The 20951-nt window shown below is 48.4% G+C and overlaps 6 protein-coding genes across 6 annotated transcripts; 3 read left to right on the top strand and 3 right to left on the bottom strand.

Moving 5' to 3' along the window:
- Positions 1 to 516: 516 nt before the first annotated feature.
- On the bottom strand, positions 517 to 3528 carry BP5553_05613 (Alkaline phosphatase-like protein; the record flags this gene model as incomplete). Its single annotated transcript, XM_032014236.1, has 3 exons — positions 517 to 1489; positions 1594 to 3198; positions 3269 to 3528. 3 exons carry the CDS (start codon positions 3526 to 3528, stop codon positions 517 to 519), a joined length of 2838 nt encoding a protein of 945 aa, XP_031870836.1.
- Positions 3529 to 7717: 4189 nt separating this feature from the next.
- Positions 7718 to 8170, bottom strand: BP5553_05612 (uncharacterized protein; the record flags this gene model as incomplete). The annotated part of the gene is made up of 1 exon (XM_032014235.1): positions 7718 to 8170. The coding sequence occupies one exon, from the start codon at positions 8168 to 8170 to the stop codon at positions 7718 to 7720; it is 453 nt and encodes a 150-aa protein (XP_031870835.1).
- A 2050-nt stretch (positions 8171 to 10220) lies between these two features.
- BP5553_05611 (putative 3-oxoacyl-[acyl-carrier-protein] synthase, mitochondrial) lies at positions 10221 to 11632 on the top strand (the record flags this gene model as incomplete). Its single annotated transcript, XM_032014234.1, has 3 exons — positions 10221 to 10625; positions 10683 to 11405; positions 11471 to 11632. 3 exons carry the CDS (start codon positions 10221 to 10223, stop codon positions 11630 to 11632), a joined length of 1290 nt encoding a protein of 429 aa, XP_031870834.1.
- A 3068-nt stretch (positions 11633 to 14700) lies between these two features.
- BP5553_05610 (uncharacterized protein) lies at positions 14701 to 15959 on the top strand (the record flags this gene model as incomplete). Its single annotated transcript, XM_032014233.1, has 2 exons — positions 14701 to 15126; positions 15180 to 15959. 2 exons carry the CDS (start codon positions 14701 to 14703, stop codon positions 15957 to 15959), a joined length of 1206 nt encoding a protein of 401 aa, XP_031870833.1.
- Positions 15960 to 16788: 829 nt separating this feature from the next.
- BP5553_05609 (putative metallocarboxypeptidase ecm14) lies at positions 16789 to 18587 on the top strand (the record flags this gene model as incomplete). The annotated part of the gene is made up of 2 exons (XM_032014232.1): positions 16789 to 17223; positions 17277 to 18587. 2 exons carry the CDS (start codon positions 16789 to 16791, stop codon positions 18585 to 18587), a joined length of 1746 nt encoding a protein of 581 aa, XP_031870832.1.
- A 920-nt stretch (positions 18588 to 19507) lies between these two features.
- On the bottom strand, positions 19508 to 20391 carry BP5553_05608 (uncharacterized protein; the record flags this gene model as incomplete). The annotated part of the gene is made up of 3 exons (XM_032014231.1): positions 19508 to 19570; positions 19621 to 20035; positions 20087 to 20391. The coding sequence occupies 3 exons, from the start codon at positions 20389 to 20391 to the stop codon at positions 19508 to 19510; spliced, it is 783 nt and encodes a 260-aa protein (XP_031870831.1).
- Between the last annotated feature and the right edge of the window lie 560 nt (positions 20392 to 20951).

Here is a 20951-nt window from a genome sequence, read left to right as displayed (position 1 = left end):
TTAACCTTTATCCCGCCCCAAATCCCCCTTATGCTCCATTCAACAAGGCGATTGTACTGTACGTCCCATTGTTTCATTGGCACACCCTCGTATTTTGAATCACTTGTCATGAAGCACATGTTTCTATTGTCATAGGCCGGCATGGTCGATTGGGGTCACACAAGGAATCTAAAAGTGGCAACAAGTAGAACTTCAAATTTATATCTAACTGCATGTCAAAACAGTTATGGCTACTAATCTAGTAAAACAATCATTTTAGTACACGCTAATAGATCTAGTGAGCCAAATATGCTCGTTGCTCAATACGATGTATACGCTATAATGCAACACATTCCCAACGCCAGTAAAGGGATCCTTCTAATCGCTCCATGCATGCCACTAGCTCCCGGTATTAGACGTTGAATATGTTCTATGCAAAAGGAATATCACTCTGGGAAGAATCACTTCCCAATCCATGCGTCGCTCGCGGGGTATCATCTTTCGTTGTGCTCTTCGGCACTTTTTGTTTGGCGTAGATCAAGTATTCCACCAGTGTGCTTTCTTGATCTTACCCATGCCCTCCATCTCATCCGTCCTCCGATCATCCTGCAATGCGGCACCGCCATATCTCCAGCGTCTTCTCTGCTCCAAAACCCACCACTTCCCCACCTTCCCAGCGCTTTTTACCCATTCCGCAACCTCATCGCCCTTCTCCCCACCATAGATCTTCCGCACGCTTTTCTCCAATGCGGAGAGGGAGTACTGTTCTATGGGCTGAAGCTCGTCGGGATCGAGAATATTGTCAGCGAAGCGGTACGCGCCATTTCTGCAGATGGGAAAGACGAGACGGTAGGGGACTGCGGCCGATGAGACGGATAAAAAGGCACCTCCTGCGTTTAGGACACCGATGTTCCAAGCTTGGCGGCCATTTTTGCTCGATTGGAATGGGCGGATGAGAGATTGGCCTTCATACTGATGTATTAGGTTCTTAGCGATAGTCGTGTCCTGTTTGTTGAGGGAGGAAGTGGCCGTTAAGAGATCCAGGATTGTAGGAATGATGGAAAGCGATGTCGCGTTGATATGGAGTTGTTCCCGTGGGAGCGAAGGGTGGTGGAAGAGAAGTGGGACTCGGACGTTCGAGATATGTCCATTTTCGAAAGTCCCATGAAAGGCGGCGTCTTCTTCGAATGCCCATCCATGGTCGCCTACCATAACGACGAGTGTTTCGTCTGCAACTCCCAGTTCTTCTATCATGTCCATGATCTGGCCAAGCCAATTGTCAACGTATTTGACTGTGTTAAGGTATTTGTTCAGCGAATGCTCAGGTCCCCACTTGGAGCGGCCTAGGTAATCGGTTGTGTCTCCGAACGCTTCCGGAGTGGCCCAAGGATGGTGAGTCGAACTGGTAAAATGTGAGAGAAATAGGCGTTCGTTCTTCTCCTCAGCTTGCTTAAACAGATCCCGGATATATGGTTTTACTTGGGTTTCGGGAAATCCGAAGTAGTTGCACCTAGAAAATCAGTTAGGAATGTTTTCTCGAAATTTTGGGGAGATTGGCGTCACAAAACGCAGTTAAAACGGAAATAATAAATAACAGGATAAGTGGGTGCTTACTCTTTCTCAGTTGGAGGATAGTGAGGCGATGCCGGGTCGACAAGAGTGCTTCTGACGATCGTTTCCGAAAAACCAATGTGCTTGTTAAGCTCATCCTGGCGATCAAACTGATCCGTTATGGCTTGAACAAATACTGACTTCCACGGTCTATCCTCCACAGCACCTCGCTTAGATTCCCCAGAGTCGGTGTTAGAATGCTCCTTCTTGTATCCGGGTTTGTTGTGGTTGAAAAGCTCAAGGATGGACGGGATACAAGGCTGATAATTATCACGCGACGCCTCAACTGTGAAATCCACTGGGAGCGGATGTGTGCCACAGTGACTTCCAATAAAACTTTTGAAGGTCGAGGTACTTGTTGTGAAAGCTCCCTGGACATTGATTCCACCTGTGCCCTTTTTCAAATTCCTCCAACTTCCAAGTCTAGCGGAAGAATCCCGGAGATCACCAGTTCCGAATCCGCTAGTTTCGCCCGTGAGCAACTCCGTGTTCTGAGTCAATTTGGTTAACTGGGAGTAGGAGTTTGCAATGCTCTCATTAGAGTTGTGAGATTTGATGACAATGTCATGCAAGTGCGAGCCCCTTTTGAAAGGGAAGATATCTTTTCGGGTCGTTTCCATGGAGACTATGACCACATGTTTGATGGCTATCTTGCGGTTCTTGATCGTATCCTTGATCGATTTCAACAGCTCCTGGTCGAGATTCGTGATCCGCAATGGATCTGTGATAGGATCGTAGTTGATCCCTTTGGAGAACATTCCTTCAGGGCGCCTCCGATTTTCCTCCTTTCCGTGCTTGTGGCTTCTGTCTCCGTGAGAGTCTTCAAGCGCCGAGTCGTTATACCAACGCTCAAACCCATGCATGGGTTCTTCGGGGAGCCATGAAGGTCGTTTCAAATCCATATCGAACGATCTATTGACCATTGGCTGCCAGCCTGGAAACTCCCCCTTTGCGGGCTCCCAATATACCTCAGAAATGAGATCCGGAAGCGGGAAGGGAGGAAAGTCTCCTGACAGGTTTCCAAGACACATCTCTTCCGTAGGGTTGGTCCAGATATCCAAAAGTGTGTAGGGCATGGAGTTAGACATGTGGCCCCATGGAAACCCGCGTGGGCGAGGAATCATCAGTATGAGAGCTGTTCCAACTGGTACGAGATATTTCAGTGTGTATATCCATTGGAGAAGCCAGGAGGTTTCGGTCGGTTCCTGCTTGGCGAAAAGGGGAGACTCATCGCCATCGCTGGAAGTGTGGTCTGAAATATAATCTTCCTCTGACGATACACGGTGATAGGTTGTTCCACTCTCCAGCGCCGAAGCGGGATTGGGATCTTTGAACTCCCTTGATGATGTTCGTCGTAGGTGGCGACCGGTCAATGTCTTTACCGCGTCGAAAAACAAGCTCTCGGTTGCGTTATAGAGTGGCTGCGAGATCAGGCGCGCCATCACCACCAGGAAAATCGCCGCCAGAAGCGCTCGCGTGCTCCCCGAGAGCAGCACTTTCAGGCCCGCAGCATCGTTGGCAATATTTTTGGCAGCGCCCCATTTTATTTCTCCTCCAGTTTCGATATAGAATGAAATCCAAGACGAGGAGGCTCCCAGGAGGATAAGGCTAGCATGCATTGTTAGCACTTGTCCTATGCCACTGACACTGACGCCGAACAGAAGGACCCCAAGCTTACCTTAAGATGACCTTAAAAATCGAAAGGAGGGCCGCACTCCAACCCCGCCCATTAATATGCACCAGCACCCAAAACACAACCAAATTTATTACATCCACAGAGATAAATGTGAGAAAGTATAGGACGATTAGGAGAGGCGGTAGCGACCGGCGATGGCTATATAAGTGGAGGATTTTAACGGACGTTGCGGTGGTAAATAGCAGCGAGAATTGGAAAGGAGGTCGCCATATGCGTCGAATATCAAGCGCGGATGATCGCATCTTGAGGGATCGGGGTCTGGCGAGTAGGAGGAAGGTCGAGATGGCAATCGTGAGAGAATGAACGACACGATTCCCGCGAGGAGAAATCCGCAGAGGCTACCAAGAAAGCCAGCTTCGACTAGAGAGCGAACAATCGAGCGTGTTGGGGATGACGGTGCGTCCCATCTGTCGCTGTTGATGGGGCTGTCGTCTTCGCCGTTCCTGTCGTTGTCGCTGTCACTATCGAGGACCGCAAACAAGGCACCAGTACGAATAATGGCAGATTTCCGCTGGTCTCAAAACAACAAACACTTCCCAAGGCCCAAGATGTCGAATATCAAGGGTCGGAGGTTCAGCAATTGCGTCGGCGTGGGTGGTGTTGAGCAGCCAGACCGGGTCGCGTGCTTTGTGTGGGCCTCCTGAAGGTTTTGTACGTAGTAGAGGACGATCGCGCGGCGGCCGTCAGCCTTCATTTGCCCACCGTCGCTGTGCTGCTCCGCCGTAGTCCAAAAGCATGCTTATTATGCAGGATATTCAGCCCGATCTGCGTCTGATTAGCTCGTAAAGTGATGGTAATAATAAGAATAACACAATTCGCGGATGGTACCCTGCATCCTGGCGCAGCAGCAGCAGCAGCAGCACCGTTCAGCAGCCGGGTTGTTTGGAGGGAGGGAGGGCCCCGTAGGGAGAATAATAGCGCTGCTCCCTGTCTCAGCCCTTCCGTCGGCCAGCGGCTCAGAGCCGCACCGAGGCCTAGCTGATTCCGGGGCTCCAAAAGCCATCGTGCACGCAAAAGAGCTCCTTCACCACGCATCTACCGCCGCACCTATCTCTACAGAGTAAGAGTCGCCGCACAAGCACAAGCACAAACACAAAGTACCAGATCACCATTTCCTTCGTGCGAAGCTTTTCCATCGGATAGGGGGCCTCCATCCAGCGAGATTCCCAGCCGAAGCCAAGCTGGAATAATCCAGGGTGCTTGGGGTTCTCGGGAGGCTTGGTCGCCCACTAGGAATAGGGGGATCGTGTGCCTAAATGCCTGATAAATGCCCCTAATCGCCACCTCGGCCATCTTGGCGTTTCCGCCGCGGCGGCACCACTAATCTGTACCTCTGGATGATGCCCGTTCCACAGGGTGAAGAGGCCATATAAGGGGGCTTATGGGGTCCAGACTCAATGCTGGAGTTGAACAGGAGGCTTGTGTTCGTCTGAGACAGGCCAGCAGCGATTCGTTTTGCTCGTCTTACCGTGCAGGTGGCCCGTCCTATTATTGCTCGTACCAATCCGACCAATCTCGCGGTGTACTTATATTACTTGTACTGTGCGTAGTAGTATGCCCCGAAACGTCAGCATTTTAACGGCCTTTGAAACAAGAATGAAGGGTCCAGGCACAAGGCTGAGTCCCTGAGACCAACATCGCCGGGCAGCAGCGTCCGCCCGGGAGGAGAATACAAGCCATATGCCGCCGGCCCGCTTGAACCACTCCTTGATCTCGATTCTCGAAGGATGTTAATGCTTGTTTCTCCCCTCGAGGCAGTTCCAGGGAGCACAAGGGCTTCTAGAATCCAGAGGGGATTTTAGTGCGTAGAGCATCCCCCTTGGAGACGACCGCATCGATTGCCGGGATGCTTCCGGGAGCCACGGCGGCATCTCCATTATTCTGTAAGCTGCAATATCAGCTTTCGGCTCGATGGACGTTGTGGGACGCTTACATCGGGAGGGTTCCCTCCACTTTCTGCTAAATAGCTCACCAACACGTTGGATCGAGCGATTATTGCACACGGGGGCTGCAGGCGATGCGATACCATGCAATTTCGTGGTCCTTCGTACTCCGTATGTGATAGTATGGCACCCCTGCCTGGAATATGCTGTGGGACGCAGTCATGGTCCAACAGAGTGGCTGCAATGATTCCTGAGTGTGGTAGCTGGCTGCTTGAAGTCGATTCGCTCCGTATGTATGCTCTCGGTCGCCCACAGCTCGAGAAGGAGCCGTCGACTCCATCGACGTAGGCTTGACACCTTCGTTCTGCAAATCAGGAATACAGCATTTCCAGGCTCCAGAAGAACCGTAGAATCGCTGGTTTTCGATATGTTCCAGCTTGAGTGAGTGGTCGCAAAGCCGTGCACCATTTTGAAATCCGTCGAGAATTTGATGGCGATGGACTCTATTCCCCTATTCCAAGGTGGGATTGTAGGAGCGCGACTTGCACATACTTGCAACCTATCGAATATCGAATTGCTCGATTAGATCCTGATGGTGCAGTCTGGAGATCTATAGTTGTTTGCTTTTGTTTCTCGGCCAATCAGCTATTTCAAAGTTGGAATCAAGCCCACAACTTGCTTTCGTTAGACGAGTCGATGAGCCCTTAAAGGATTCGGGATTCTTCTTCTTTTTTACCATTTCTTACCGTGACCGTTTCTCCCCACCAGTTTTAATGACATGCTAGCTGCTGGCGTTGAACTGACACTTCTCACACTTTATGAGACTGTGTGGTAATAGGGGAGTGACCGATAAAGTTATTGGCGTAGTTCCTGCTGCACAATAATCACATCACAGGAGATCAATTCGGTAGTTGGAAAAGTGCCCTTTGCAGAAAGAGGCACTTGTTCACCTATAAGACACTGGTGCCTCGTGAAAACCCTGGTGTATATGCTAGCTCGTGACGCGTGGCTTTTGCGTAAGGACGGGCGTGCTAGGAGCTACAGCAGATAGCAGATTGCGAAAACGTACAACTTTATATCCACAAACGTCAGATTTGTTAACGGGAGGCAAGCTTTCGGGGGCCAAATAGATTAAAACGACGGCTAGGAAGAAAGAGGGTGGCATGTGTGAGTCGCCCAAGAATTGCTATACATATTTTCCTTCTGCGAAGGGGTAGGGAGCCGTGTTTTCCATCTTTCCTCAATTTTGGGTAGTGGGCAACCTAGGTATCCCTCCGTATCATGACAACTTAATTCCCTTGGTGTGTTTCCTGGCCTCTGGGTACTTGCACTCGAGGACGTCGATCCATCTGCAGGCAATATATACTTGATGTCGTTCCTACCCATGCGGCGGATAACTCGAGCCACCGAGCTAAATTCAAACGACCCCCCAACCTCCAGGAATACACAAATTGAAGATCTGGTGCAATTAATGTTCATATACCATGCACATTTGTAGCTGGGCCGCTTCGAATAGGTTGTCTCCATGATGTCAATATATGCCAAAATACGCCCAAGAATCATGGGCCTTGGTCAACTTTGCTTACCTAGAGCTGCTGTGAACACTTTCTTACCCGTCCGCGCTCCCGTTTTCTATTTCATATACTCTTGAAGCTTCATATCTTTCGGTGGCTGTTGAGTTCACCTCCTTTGGATCCCTAGAGTAAGTGTGGATAGAGATGTAGAATTAAACTGCTATTCTCTGCAGCTTTCGTTAAGCTTTGTAGCGTATGAAATATAATTATCCACTTGGCAAGGATGGCTAGACACATTAGGTACTAGGTATTATTTGGCAAGATAGAGTAGCAAGTCCTACCCCATAGTAGATCCTTTTATATATTTAATTTCTCGTTGATAATTTTTGCAAGGAGACGCACACAAAACGGATATAAGGCCAGTCGGGTTCAATGCCCACAACAACCAACATCTCTATAGAAACATATTAAACTAGTTTAGCTCCTACATTAATGACTAATACCGGTTGTTACATGTAGGCACTAGAACTTATACTGTTTTCATCTATAAATGATATATGTGCACAATAACCGCCACGAGTGTCGTAAAGATGTGCGGTGATGTTACTGCTGTCTGGTAACTAGGCAATGGATACAATATCCAATGCCATCAGGGAATAGAAAAAGGTATAAACTCCCATCTGCGTCCTGCAAGCTCCACCAGAGGCTGGAAATTCGCGCAACGCAAAATGACTTGATCTACGTTCGCCGATAACAATAGACCAAGATGAGGCATTGGAAGCTAGAGGTTGTAGTTTTATATTGCTCTGCTGGTGGTAAGGAGCAGAGAGCATTGATTCGGTATGAAGCTGTGAAAATGGGTATCATAAAACCGATCAAAAGTAGTAAAGCAGGTGCCTCGAAATACTGAATCGACGGCGTCATCTCTTCCACTTACACTCGCCGCTTGTAAGATTCAAATCCCAACTTCTACTAGCACACTTCGGCAGGGAGAGCAAAGAGTTGGTGGGCTACCATCCCACCCTTAAATGTGTTTAATCCGCTCTTTCCCACATCTCAAAAACATATTTCGTCCCCGCCTCCTCCTGCACCTTTCCGGACAGCGCTTCGCCAGTCCATTTATCAAATTCCTCACTCCCGCTCTTCCTCCATCCCTCAGCCTTGCCATTCTCTCCTAAAATCACTGGGAAGAACGCATCGCATTCAAAATCACTCAAAATTCGGGTCAACAGGATTCTCTTCGTTTCCGGCCGTTGTAGCGCAGCCGCGTATATCTGGGCTCCGCCAATTACGAACACCCTGCCTTGTGTTCCCTCATTTAATGATTGTGACGTTGAATCTAGAGCTTCGGATATGGAGTTCACCGTGGCGGGGGAGGACGGTTCGGAGGAGGAGGTCGGCGGAAGGTTGCGTGAGATGATGACATTGCGTCGATCTTTAAGAGGTCGGAAACGGGACGGAATACTATCCCATGTTTTGCGGCCCATTATTACAGTATTGGTTGTCTGTATATATGTGATGAGCTTATATTCTCGGCATATCTTGACCTATCTACCAAGTTGGACGGAAGGGGAGAAGTCATACATTGGGGGTTGAAGCTTTTTTTGTTACGCGGGCGAAATATGCCATTTCTTTTTTTAAACCGGTCCATGGGAGTGTGCCTTGTCGCCCAATGCCCATTTTAGAGGTCGCCGCGACGATGATGGTTAATTCTCGAGGAGGCATGGCGGGGTCGTTGCTTGGGGTTGCGTCGATAGAAGGGGGAACCACCACTGTCATAGCCTTTTAACGGGTGGCACGAAGCTCTAACCGCTGGAGGAGGAGCTTCCGGTGGATATAGGTGCTGTTAGGAGAGAATTGGTTATTGAAGTGCGTGCAAATACATAAACTTTCGAGGTTGGATTGGTGAGGATAGAAAATCCGCGGTTGACGCGTGGGGGACGCGACAAGGTTTCGAGTAGCGAGGTACCCCGTACCTGCCCCTCATTCCATCTTGGGGTGGTATATAAATACTTCTACTGGCTCCATAAGTACAATATCATACATTCTTCGGTAGTTACTACTTAGGAGTAGCTGAGTTAAATTAATAGGTCTTTCTATTCTTTACTACATAAGGGGGTCATATGAAGAAGGATTTTATTATTAACGCAATTTAACGACCCTGTATGGCCTATTCAATATTACAGCAGAAACAATTAAAGTAATCGATAAACTCTCTACCCAACTCAAATTATTCTATGCAGACCAAATTTAAGTCTTATATCTATATAATCATCTAGCTCAAGTTCTACATCGGGACCATTTCCATCGACCCTATAAGTCTCGGCAGCGTTCAGCTCATCATCGAAAGGTGCATTATCGTTCTCAACCTATCATCATTATCCTTTTCCAAAAATATAAGTTTGGTGTGTCTATACGTCGTGATCGAAAATCGGCCCAGGGACCGAAAATTGTATTTTTATCGGGCATTATACCCGATCGCAAAAAAGATCTTCACCAACTGGCAACTATTTCGAAGTCCTGGGTTGACTAGATTATTGATATGCTTCACTTAAGCAATAATCAGATCAGAAAGTCAGCACCCACGCTTGCTGTCGGTCAACTGCAGAGCCGCAGGCTCTACTACTAGATGAGGTCGACACGGCCCATGATGAAGTGCTGGATAATCGTGTAAATATTCCCTGGAAGCAAAATCATGCCAGCCGACAGAACATCGTCGTCGTCGATCACCACGAAAACGGCCAGTCTTTGAGTGTCAATAACTTGTCATTTCGAACTTGCGTAGTGGATGAGCTTTGGTTGAACAAAAATGGCCTTGGTGTAGTAGGTTGGGGACCAGAAGCCATGATATTAATGATGAAGCGTAGAAGGAAAGTGCCATTCATAGTAAACCAAAACATATTATTGGCGGGCCGAGCTAGATATTTGACCCGATCTCATGCCACAGACAATATGGCTTTGGCCATATTGCCCCAAATATCATGATTGAAAGATAGCTTGAGATAATCGACGGAAGCTAAAAATGAGCACCGAAGTCCCGTAATTTGAAAGGAGTGTCCTCCAGAGATGTGACTATAAAACTGCCTTCAACTTTGAAGACGACGAACAGTTCGCTTTGATATAAGTAGGAAAGAAGCTTTGGATAAGATGAAGACTAAAAGCAACCCAAAATCTCTCGTCAGCATATGGTAGCAAATCCAAACTCCCGTAGTACCTTCAAGAAGGCCTGGATATGCGAGTCATGGAAGACAAATCCCATAGATCTACCGAAACTTCTCTCATTTGCCACGCGAGAGAGGGGGCTTTGATCGACTAGTCGTTGATCGAGTCGGAGGGTTTGTGCTCAGTTCTCAAATTGTCGCCCTTGCTATCAAGGACGCAAAGCTCGGGGGGGCTAAGGAGTAGGGGTTGGAAGATTAGGCTCGCTAAAAATGGACTAGCCTCGGCAAGCTTCCAGCTTCACCTCTACAGAAGGAGGTATTTCTGACTTCATCTATTGATAAAATCTCCAACCACCCAACATAACATGGCGAAACAATGCGACGCGTCGTAGTGACAGGCCTCGGAGCTGTAACGCCACTCGGTGTGGGTATTCGCAAGACCTGGACTCGACTCGTTGCCGGTGACAATGGCATTGTTAGTGTTGCGCACCTCACTCCCTCAGCAAAATGGCAACAGCTTCCCAGCACCGTCGCTGGAATGGTTCCCGTTGGTAGAAAGGAGGAAGGGAAATGGCAAGCCTCTGACTGGCTAAATAAAGGGGAAGAACGGCGGATGGCAAAGTTCACACAATATGCAATTGCGGCGACCGAGATGGCTTTGGAAGACGCCGGGTGGAGACCAAATAAGCAGGAGGACAAGGAGGCCACCGGCGTCTGTTTGGGCAGTGGAATTGGAAACCTCGAGGATCTGTATAGTACCAGTATAGCATATGAAAAAGAAGTGAGCTATCTGGCAAAAAAAAAAGGCTGGAGAGTACGTGCTGAGATCCATCCGTAGGGTTACAAGAAAGTGTCGCCACTGTTCGTACCTCAGCTGCTCATCAATCTGGGCGCGGGTCACATTTCGATGAAGTATGGTTTCCAAGGTCCCAACCACTCCGTCACGACAGCTTGCACTACCGGTGCTCACGCTATAGGGGACGCTTCACGCTTCATTGCATTTGGCGATGCGGATGTTATGATCGCTGGTGGTTCGGAGTCCTGTATCCACCCCTTAGCCCTCTCTGGCTTTTCTAGATCGCGTTCGCTTGCCACTTTGTATAATGACGATCCCAAGTCCTCGTCCCGTCCATTCGACCGGGACCGGTGTGGCTTTGTGATTGCTGAAGGCGCAGGAGTTGTCATACTCGAGGAGCTAGAACACGCTAAAGCTCGCGGCGCTGAGATATACGCAGAGGTCCGTGGCTATGGGTGCAGTGGTGATGCCTATCATATGACCGCGCCCAAGGAAGACGGAGCAGGTGCGCATTTGGCTATGAAAAGAGCTCTCAAGAATGCAGGTATTCGTCCCAGAGATGTCGATTATATCAATGCACACGCAACAAGCACGCCACTTGGAGATGCGGCAGAGAATTCTGCGATCAAATCGTTGATGCTAGGGGATCATGGGGTCAACAAAGAGTCCGAAATCTCAGTCAGCAGTACCAAGGGCGCTCTTGGTCATTTATTGGGGGCAGCGGGTGCTATTGAAGCCATATTCTCTATCTTGGCTATTAAAGACGTATGTTGTTCTGATTAATTAACGCTCAATGAGTAGCATATAGCGGTTGCTAACCTTCAAAACAGAACATCATGCCTCCCACGCTGAACCTACAGAACATTGATGACGGCTTCCGCTGTAATTACATCCCGTTGGCAGCTCAGCAAAAGGAAGTCAATGTCTCTGTATCAAATAGTTTTGGATTTGGCGGCACTAATGCTTCTTTGGCATTTTCAAAATATAAATGATGGATTGCCATAATGAAAGGCTATCGTCGATTCCAAACTGGCATCCGTGATCGGTATAGTTGATGCCAACGAGGACAAAACATTGTCCCCTATCTTTGGGTATAATGTATTACCTCTTTCTTTCCATCTCATTTCCCTTCCGTTTTTATCCTTCGACTCCCTCCCCAGCCCCTAGTATTTCCTATCCCTACCTACCTAAAGTTGCGTTAGGTGGATGATATTCCCTATTATGTCGACTTCAGCGCAGAACCAGCATCTTGTTGCCTTCTATATTCTACTAGATCCATAGCCTCTTGCTCGTTGCCTTGACTGCTTGCAACTTGCTCATGTACCGGATCCCACCTTCTCGGGCACTCAGCCAACTACTATTCAGCGCCATTCGGGCCGTTGCCCATCACTATCCACTCTTGTCCACATCGTATACTAGCCTATGAACAGATTGTTGTGCCACCTTTGATTGCTTCGCCGAGAGTCGCGCACTTCTCTGCCAATTTGCTATTGTGCAACCCCTTGAAACTATTAACGCCAAGTTTTTTCCATAGCTGTGGTTAGTGGACTCTACTCCGTGAGGTGCCTTTCGTCATGGTGTTAATGATGAGTTCCTGGGGGATCAACTAAGTTTTGGACTGTTCTTGGAAGCAGACCGTTTGATCGGAACAGTGACAAGGAGTTAGCACGACCAAGATTTGTGGCGCAACCCTATCCGTGGCAGCGATGACATTTTAGTCGGCGCCAATACGACGACTGTTTCAGGTTTTCTGAGGTGCAATAGAACCTTGGTATGCATACCTATATTAGAATCAAGATACAATGGGTCGGATTGGCAATCACGATTGAGTTCCGGCGGGGTAATAGGACAGGTGCGGATCCTTCTCGAAGGATCCGATCTCAAGCTCCGCGTGGACGAACGAGAAGGCGGCGCCCTCAGCGCAGTGAGGCTCCTTCTACTTCGTATGCATATCGAAAGGATTTGCCTTTCTATAGCCGACAAACTAGTTCCTATTAGCTGTCAGCAACCACCACTGACTAACCATCGCGCGTAGCCAGTGTACAGGTTGAAACTAAATAAAGGTATACTTCAAAGATATAGAGGAGGCTATGCGAAAAGGACGAGGCATCGGTAGGAGTAACAGGTACTTGCCATATAGTACAAAAAAGTAGTTGCAACAGAACGCCTCAGAGATGGGGAATATAGAGGGATGTGAGTAGATTTACCAGTGCGAGTACTGCGCCTACATCCCCAGTACCTAGGTGCCTTCGGTATTTGATTGGGTCCGGTCTGCTCATGGCACTGGAGTGTCCAGACTGCTCCAACCTCCAAGAGCAATGCTCGTAAGACTTAAGCCGCGGCAGCTTTCCTCTGAAACTCTGAAACATGATGGAGAAACCTCGGGTGCATGGTACTGTACTGTACTAGTAAAGCTGGGCACGCGCGCGGTTGGTACAGTACCGAACGCAGTATGTACTTCGTAGCTACCTGGGTATGTACATAATGCTCCAGGGCCGCGCGAACGGTTTCCACTGGGCCAGGTACGATGGTAGGCCAAAGCTAAAATTACAGTGCCGATGTATGCCGGGCTGCTTTATGAGCTTGTTCTACAGTAGGAATCCTGCGATTTCCATCTGGCTATCTATTACTCGGTACCACGAAGTACCTAGGTACCTAGATACCTACGTACATGGCTGTGCTTACTCGAGTACTGCTGAATAGGGCGTGCGCAGCGTACTCCTTCCATCCTCCGTCATGATGCACCGCGATTGAACCGGTAGAACGCAATATACTATCGAATACGAAGTACTGATACCGATACCGATACTGCAATCCGTACTCTGCTTTCAGGCCATACTAGGACGAACTCGAAAGTTTAGTTGTAACGCAAGAACACATGCAGAGTGCTGCCCACAATGCTTCGAAGAAATACCGTACAGTGCTCGAGTATAGTACCTCCATTCGAGTGCCATGCATACAGTATCAAGTTTTGTGGCGTCATTGGTCCAACAGTCATTTAAGCTTATGTTGGTTGGTTGTATGACACGACTGTATCTGGTAGCACAGCGCGATCTTTGGGGGAATTAAACTATTCTTAGTGCTCGTGTGGCTGGAGAGTTCCTCACGATCCCCAGACTGCGGGCTGCGCCTCGCGAGAATCTTGGAATGTTTGAAACTACGAAACAAACTACCCGTAGATCCGATCCCCTTGATCTCGATCGAGGATCTGCCAACGTCCCAGAATCGCCCGGAAATCGTAACAACACGCCACCACCATCCCCACACTCACCAGATTGTCGCGACGAAGCACTTCAGGGCCTTTTACATTGTGAGATTGTGAGCACAACCGCTCTGTCCCTCCTGATCCTTCCTATGTTGCCGGGTGCCCTGTCCCTAGACAAGCGACGAAAAGCGACCTTTGGGCCCCCAAGGCGCCGAAGAGCTGAGTCTCACCAATTTTACTTGCGGTTGCAAGGCTGCGGCGAGTGCTGCTCCTCGTTGACTTCGTCCGTACGGAGTACTGAGTAAACATCCCATAATGGTATCTGAGCGCATCTCCAAGTATTGGCGAACCTACCTGGCCAGTGACCAAGTCAATCTACGAAGAAGGGGAGTCCTTTCGGACTTGGCCGTTGCTATCAGTAGCCGCTATCGCCCATCCTTGAGACTCCTTATTCATCCTTCAGAATCTTACTCATTGAGAATCCCTGCAGTGTTGTTCATCCTTCAGACCCTCTTATTCATTATTCGGCTTGGTTATCAATCCTTCAGCTTGAGGTTATCCTCATTCAGACTGGCTGCGCCTATGCCTCATCTCCGGAATGGGCCATCATCCCCAAGTTTGGCACTGCACTTGAGCAACATGGCGCCAAATCCAAGAATAGTCTCCTTGGAGGATCTGGACCTAAAGTTCGGCGTACAGTTCATGTATATATGAACTCGTTGCTGCCCATCTACTTTGTTCTAGGTATCCTGCAGCCAGCATCACATTCATTCATCCAAACCCAGAATCATTCTCTACTCTTTTCAGTCCTTTTGAAGCACATATCTCTATAACCACCTACTTGCATCTACCAAAATGCTTCCCACGATGCTCACAAAAGCGCTTGCTCTTGCATTTTTGGTGGGACAGGCCATTGCCGAAGAAAATCCTGGCTCGTACATCCCATATGCCGACTCTGGATGCACGAAGGCAATCCCGGATTCAACTTACGACCTCTCCGATCTGGCTACAGGCGTCGAAAAATGGCGCATTCGCAAAGGCTATCCCGCCTTCACCCAGTTTAAACAAGCCCACTTTCCAAGCGCAAAATCTGCAGTTGGTGGCTCCGGCAAACAAGTATGGTGGAAGCTGGCGAAGGCACCAGATACACAATGCCGTATCGTTATGATGCAACGGTACTCGCAACTGTCATATGGAGATGCTGACCCTAAACAACCCCCGGGAAACATCTTCATCACAGCGGGCATGGGAACTACTGGCTGCTTCTTCTCTCAACTCAGGGTTCGTATTCACACATCCGAGAAGAACAAGGACTATGCTAACCGAGCTCTCAGGATGGCGTCGATCTTATGACAACATACTGCTGTGGTAAAGCGGATTGTGAACAGTTAAGCATGGGGAATGGGGCCCTTTACCGCCGAGACGAGGCTGGTAACTTTTCTTTCATTGAGGGGAGCGTAGAAGCTGCCCCAGAGACTCATTCCCGCGTTGGCTCTGCCGTGGCACGCGCTGCCGATATGGTCGCAAAGGAGGAAGCTCGCAGAGATCTCGACGACGTTGTCGCATCAACATCATTGATTGAGGAACGGGCGACCGTATTCAATCCCAAAGAGTGGACAAAGTGCAAAGTAAGTAAGAACCAAGGCGCACACACATCTGCCGGCAAGCAAACCATAATTGGCAATGTGCAAACCTGCACCAGTCCGCCTTGCACCTTTGCCGTATCGCAGAGCATCGATTCGTCGACCACCCTCACCCGCAGCCGGTCCGTAACCATTACCAACGGCTTTGATGCCAGTGTTTCTTTCTCCGGTGGCATTACATGGCCAGTGAAAGCCGAAACTACGGTGTCTGCCGGATATCACTTCAGTGCGGCGATCGCTACGGATACAGGGACTTCCATGACAAATGGCAGGAGTACTACTGTTTCAAATACTTTCGGCTTACAAATTGGTACTACTGGTTTTGCGACCTTTACCCCGACATTGCGCTGCTTCACCGTCGAAGTGGATTGTGGGGGTGGATCTACCAATGGATGGCATCAATGCAACCCGGTCTTTAATTCAGATGGCAAGACTCTGCAGGGGGACTACAATGTGGTGTATATTGGATAACTTCTGCTATGTTATCAAATTTCCCTGTACAATATTTTACCGATTTCAGATTGTATTTAGATTCAAGTTAGATGGCGACCAATTACTTTTGTTAGACGAGAATGATACTTGGTTAAAATACTTCGTCTACTGCCTATGTGTTGAGTTGAAAACTTATAGTCTTAAACTTGTTTCTTGCTATAAGTGATGCTTGAGTTATTCAACCTAATTTAACTTGAAGGGAAGCCTACAGCAAAGCATCTCGGGTCCATGCATGCGATATACCCTTTTCTCAACTATAAGGTCGCTGGTAAAATGTTTCCCTTGTGTTAGGCAATGCGTAGATTTAGTAGTGAGCTATTACACAAATCCCCTCGAAAGGAGATAAAGGGCTAATAGGCTTTTTATAGTTCATTTGAATTTCCCCCCATTCTATTCCTTTTATGTCTATTCTATTTCAATGATGTCCCAGTCCTAAGTTCGTGTAATTTTCTACAACTTGAGCTCTGGAGATTTCCTAGGTCACAGCGGACACAAATTCCAGAGAAATCTGTTATACTTAGTATAGGTAGCCTAACTTGTTGGCAAGAAGTAGTCTATAGAATGTTTGTCCACTATTACAATTGAATATAGTAGTCACTATAAATGCTTATCTAGGAGACGAAGTTCGTTAAGGGGGCCAATTCAGCCACACCAGCACAGCCACTCCCAATGACACGGTGCCTAACGGCCCGCCCCACCAGCCAGTCCAATTGTCCAGAGTCTCCTCATACGAAGTAACATCATTGTCCAGATATAAGAACCTCCATTATCCGCAATCCTCGGAATCGATGCCGATGTATCATTGACTATGCAGCTTCCGCAGCGCATACTCTCCCTCCTGCTATCTGCCTGCCTTCTTCTCTGTCTTTGCCCCGGCATCAAGGCCTTCGCAGTTCCATGGGCTTCGAACCACAACCCCCAACCCGCCGAGCAGGAGCATAAACCGTCTACCGTCTTCCCACAATTGACATGGCTTCGGGACACGGCGATAGAGAAAGTGTTTGGTCTCCCCCCGAAGGCTACCCAAAAGAAGGGTTGCCATAAATCAAGCTTGGTGTCGGGTCTCTCGACTTCGCAATTGCCCGCGACTTTATTAACAAAATATGGAGGAGATGTGGTCCTGCGATTCAATTTGACCACGCCAGCCGAGGAGACCGCACTTGCAGAGGCGGCGGATACCCTTTTCTTGGATGTTTGGGAGTTCACCGGCAACTGGGCTGATATTCGTCTTAGGAAAGATGATGTACGTTTTCGGCAGTCTCTCGTTATTATGCCTTGTGCTGATTGTAATTATAGGTGCCATCTCTCCTTGGCTTGCTACCGAAATCCTTACAAAATGCATACTCTCCATTAATGCCTGATCTGGCAAAGTCCATTTACGAATCCTACCCTTCCATGGCGCAGACTGAGCCTGCGTTTCCTCCCACTTCCCCTGGAGGTCGAGCATTTACACCCGCCTTAAAAACGTCGGATGGAGTCGAAAATATGTTCTTCCGCGACTATCAGCCTCTGTCTGTCATGCTGCCATGGATGCGCCTAATGGCGTCGATGTTTACAACTCATGTTCGAATGATCAATATCGGGACTTCTTACGAGGGACGGGACATTCCAGCACTCCGAGTTGGCGTTACTCCAGCTCTCCCACAAAACAACCCGGAACCAAGAAAGACGATTATCATATCCGGCGGTTTTCACGCTCGTGAGTGGATCTCAGTGAGCACCGTAACATACGTTGCTTGGTCGCTCATAACCTCATATGGGAAATCCCCCGCCATGACAAAGCTCCTGGAAGAGTTTGACTTTGTATTCATCCCTACGGTAAACCCGGATGGATATGTCTATACATGGGAAAACGACCGGTTATGGCGTAAGAACCGTCAGCAAACAAGCCTAAGATTCTGTCGAGGTCTAGATCTCGACCGAGGATTTGGCTATGAATGGGACGGCAACTCACCGCCCAGTAACCCCTGTTCAGAAAGCTATTCAGGAGAAGCGCCATTTCAAGCCGTGGAATCACGTAGACTCGCCGAATGGGCCAAGAATGAGACGCAGAACAACGGTATCCGTTTTGTCGGCTTCCTTGATATGCATTCATACTCTCAACAAGTCCTATATCCTTACTCATACTCGTGCAACGCCGAGCCACCAAGCCTGGAAAATCTCGAAGAACTGGGCATGGGCCTCTCGAAAGCGATCAGAATTTCCAGCGGGCAGTTGTATGGCGTAGCATCAGCCTGCGAAGGGGCGGTCCCACCTGTCGCTGGCAAAGGTCGAGCATCCCGCATGGAAACTGGAGCTGGCAGCGCCATTGATTGGTTCTATCACGAAGTCGGCGTCCGCTATAGCTATCAGATCAAACTACGTGATACAGGTAGCTACGGCTTCTTACTGCCCAAGGAAAATATCATTCCTACAGGAGAGGAAACCTTTATGGCCGTGAAATATTTCGGTGACTTTTTGCTAGGGAATAAGGGGATTGAAGCTGATGAGGTTGGTAAAATGGAGACCTTGCGGGAGAAGCACAGTGCCGAAGGGCTTGTAGGGGATGAGGAGGAGCTCGATGAGGAGTTCCGTGAGCTCCGGTGGGATCTTAAAAGGAGGAGGTAGGCAGATGACGATTTTTGCGGACCCCCCGATGTAACCGTTGGAGATAATTCTACAAACGGATTGGATGGCGTTTTATGGTGGTTGGATTTATTTGGGGCGGGAAATGGTATATCGGAAGTAGAATCTTCGTTGGGGACTTTTGGGGGCGCTGGTTTGGTATGAATAGTTGATATGGCTTTCTTGAGTATATATTCCCCCGTAATGGATAAATATCAGCACGAATCTTGACAACTTATGTTGAGGTAGCACTGGACCAGAGAGTTGATGTTTAAGTCCTAGTTCGCTGAAGCGGATATCCCCTAACTCCTTTTAATAAGATGTTGATGTAACAGCCAATGAGTACTACCTAAGTAAGGAGCTGCCGATATATTATTTACAAATTCCAGTAACTACACTCCATAAATACATATATAGATACATGTCTTAATTGCAGGCTTGCTTCTTTCATCCTCTATAATATATTCACAAATGTCCAACTCATTCACAACATCGTCACTTGTAGTTATTTCCTGTTAAAGGTATGATCTGTGGTGTGAAAATATGTTTCAATGAAAGATTATCATCGGGAACGGAGTGAAATAACAGCCCAGCTCTTGCAGTTATCAGTTAAGTATGCAGAGGAGGCTCTATATCCTATCAATACCATAATCCTAATCACCTCGCCATAGGATTTCTTTAGCCTGTACGTAGCATTTGTAGTCTCACTAATCCGAGAGTGGCACAAGGAATTTATATATAGATGAAGCTTTGGACGTAATTGTTTTCGTGTTTCACGAGCTCTGTGACTCTTCTAGTACATCTGTAGCCATTGCATTTTTAAATGCGTCCCAGTCCCCAATCCCCAACTCCAATCCTGTTTAGTAAATGTACATGCCTCTTAATCCGTATCCGAAACGCCGTCACACAAATAGAGGCTTCCACTAATCCTTCCAGCGGTTCAAAAACTTGTGCATATCGTCTACAGGTGCTGAAGCAGAGGCAGCCTAATCACGCATTAGTATTATCACAATCGAATTTCAGAAAATGGTCATACCGTGTTAGCATGGCTTGAAACACTGAAGGTATTTGCTTGGGTTAATGTCGTCACAACGGTTGGAATTGGCATATGTGTCGCTGCGAATTGAACGGCAGAGGTAGGCCAAAGAGGGGCAGTATTCGTTGCAGTGATTGATGTTGGGGGAACAGGTTGCATGGGAGCGTATCTCGTGAGGCCAGTCTGCTTGTTATAGGGAATCGCCCATGCACCAGCATCCGCTACTCCTGGTGGATTTGCCCCTGCCGCAACAACGTTATTGATCTTAGGCGGCCCAGCAGTACTAGGGACACCAGCTGCCAGTGCAGCTTTGATATTTGCAGGGAATTCAGCTGTCATTCCAGAGAGCGTAAATCGATCCGAGAAGCTTTGGACAGTTCCACCTGCTTTAGCGACGGACAATAACCCTATAAAGCTGTTGCTCATGTTAGATAGTTTCTAATATTGCGGGAATCTCCTTCCTTACTATGCATTTTTCGTGCTCCCCCCGATCGTAGGTTCAACGGTCAACGTTATCGAGTTCCCGGCAGCAAACTGGGCCACAGGAAGACTTTTCACAGGCGCATTCACGGCATTGGTCCCAGCGAACAATTGCAGTGTGTATGTGGTGAGATCAGCGACCGAAGGCGGTTCCCCAGAATCGGCCCAGGTGACAGTGATAGTCGTCCCTGCTGCCACAGTCGCACCAGCAGCAGGACTAGTAATCTTAGGATCTGCGAGTGCCAAAGGGGCAGATGCCACTAAGAGGGTAAGGGCTTTAGATACGCGCATCGTGGCTATAGGCGGTGGGTGTGGAAAACGAGTGACTGGTGGAAGGGAAAATGGAGATGGCGGGAAGGAGAGGTGATGGCAACTGTGGTTGTTGTTGTTGTAGCTGTGGTGACGACGATGAATGCTAGATTCATGAATTCAGGTGATGGCCTAAGGCCCACATGCCCGATTGGCGGTTTTTAGCTGGATTAGCGTCACAGTGGTACCTGATGAAGTCAGGAGTGAGGTCGAGAATGTGAGACGGTTTCAGGTATAACGACAACATGAAAAGTAGCACAAGGTACCTACGTAGGGTATTGCAATTCTCAGGATCTAAAACATTGCCGTCTACGCGATTTCTAAACCTTTAACAGCATAATACTCCGTAGAAGAGGAAATATCTCCTGCTAAATATAGATCGCTAATCTTGCATTACTTTAGTCTCCGGTGCAGAATCCTTATCATCACGTGCACCAAGCGACCGTACTCGTACCTTACCTAATCTACCTGGTACGCAATGCCCCACGCACGCCACTCACCCCACTCGCCACATCCACCGTCACCCACAAACCGCGGGTACT

This window comes from Venustampulla echinocandica (genome assembly GCF_003357145.1).
Source record: "Venustampulla echinocandica strain BP 5553 chromosome Unknown scaffold_2, whole genome shotgun sequence".
Classification (NCBI taxonomy): domain Eukaryota; kingdom Fungi; phylum Ascomycota; class Leotiomycetes; order Helotiales; family Pleuroascaceae; genus Venustampulla; species Venustampulla echinocandica.
The sequence above is the reverse complement of the archived record's forward strand: the minus strand, read 5'-3'. Positions and strand labels throughout refer to the sequence as shown.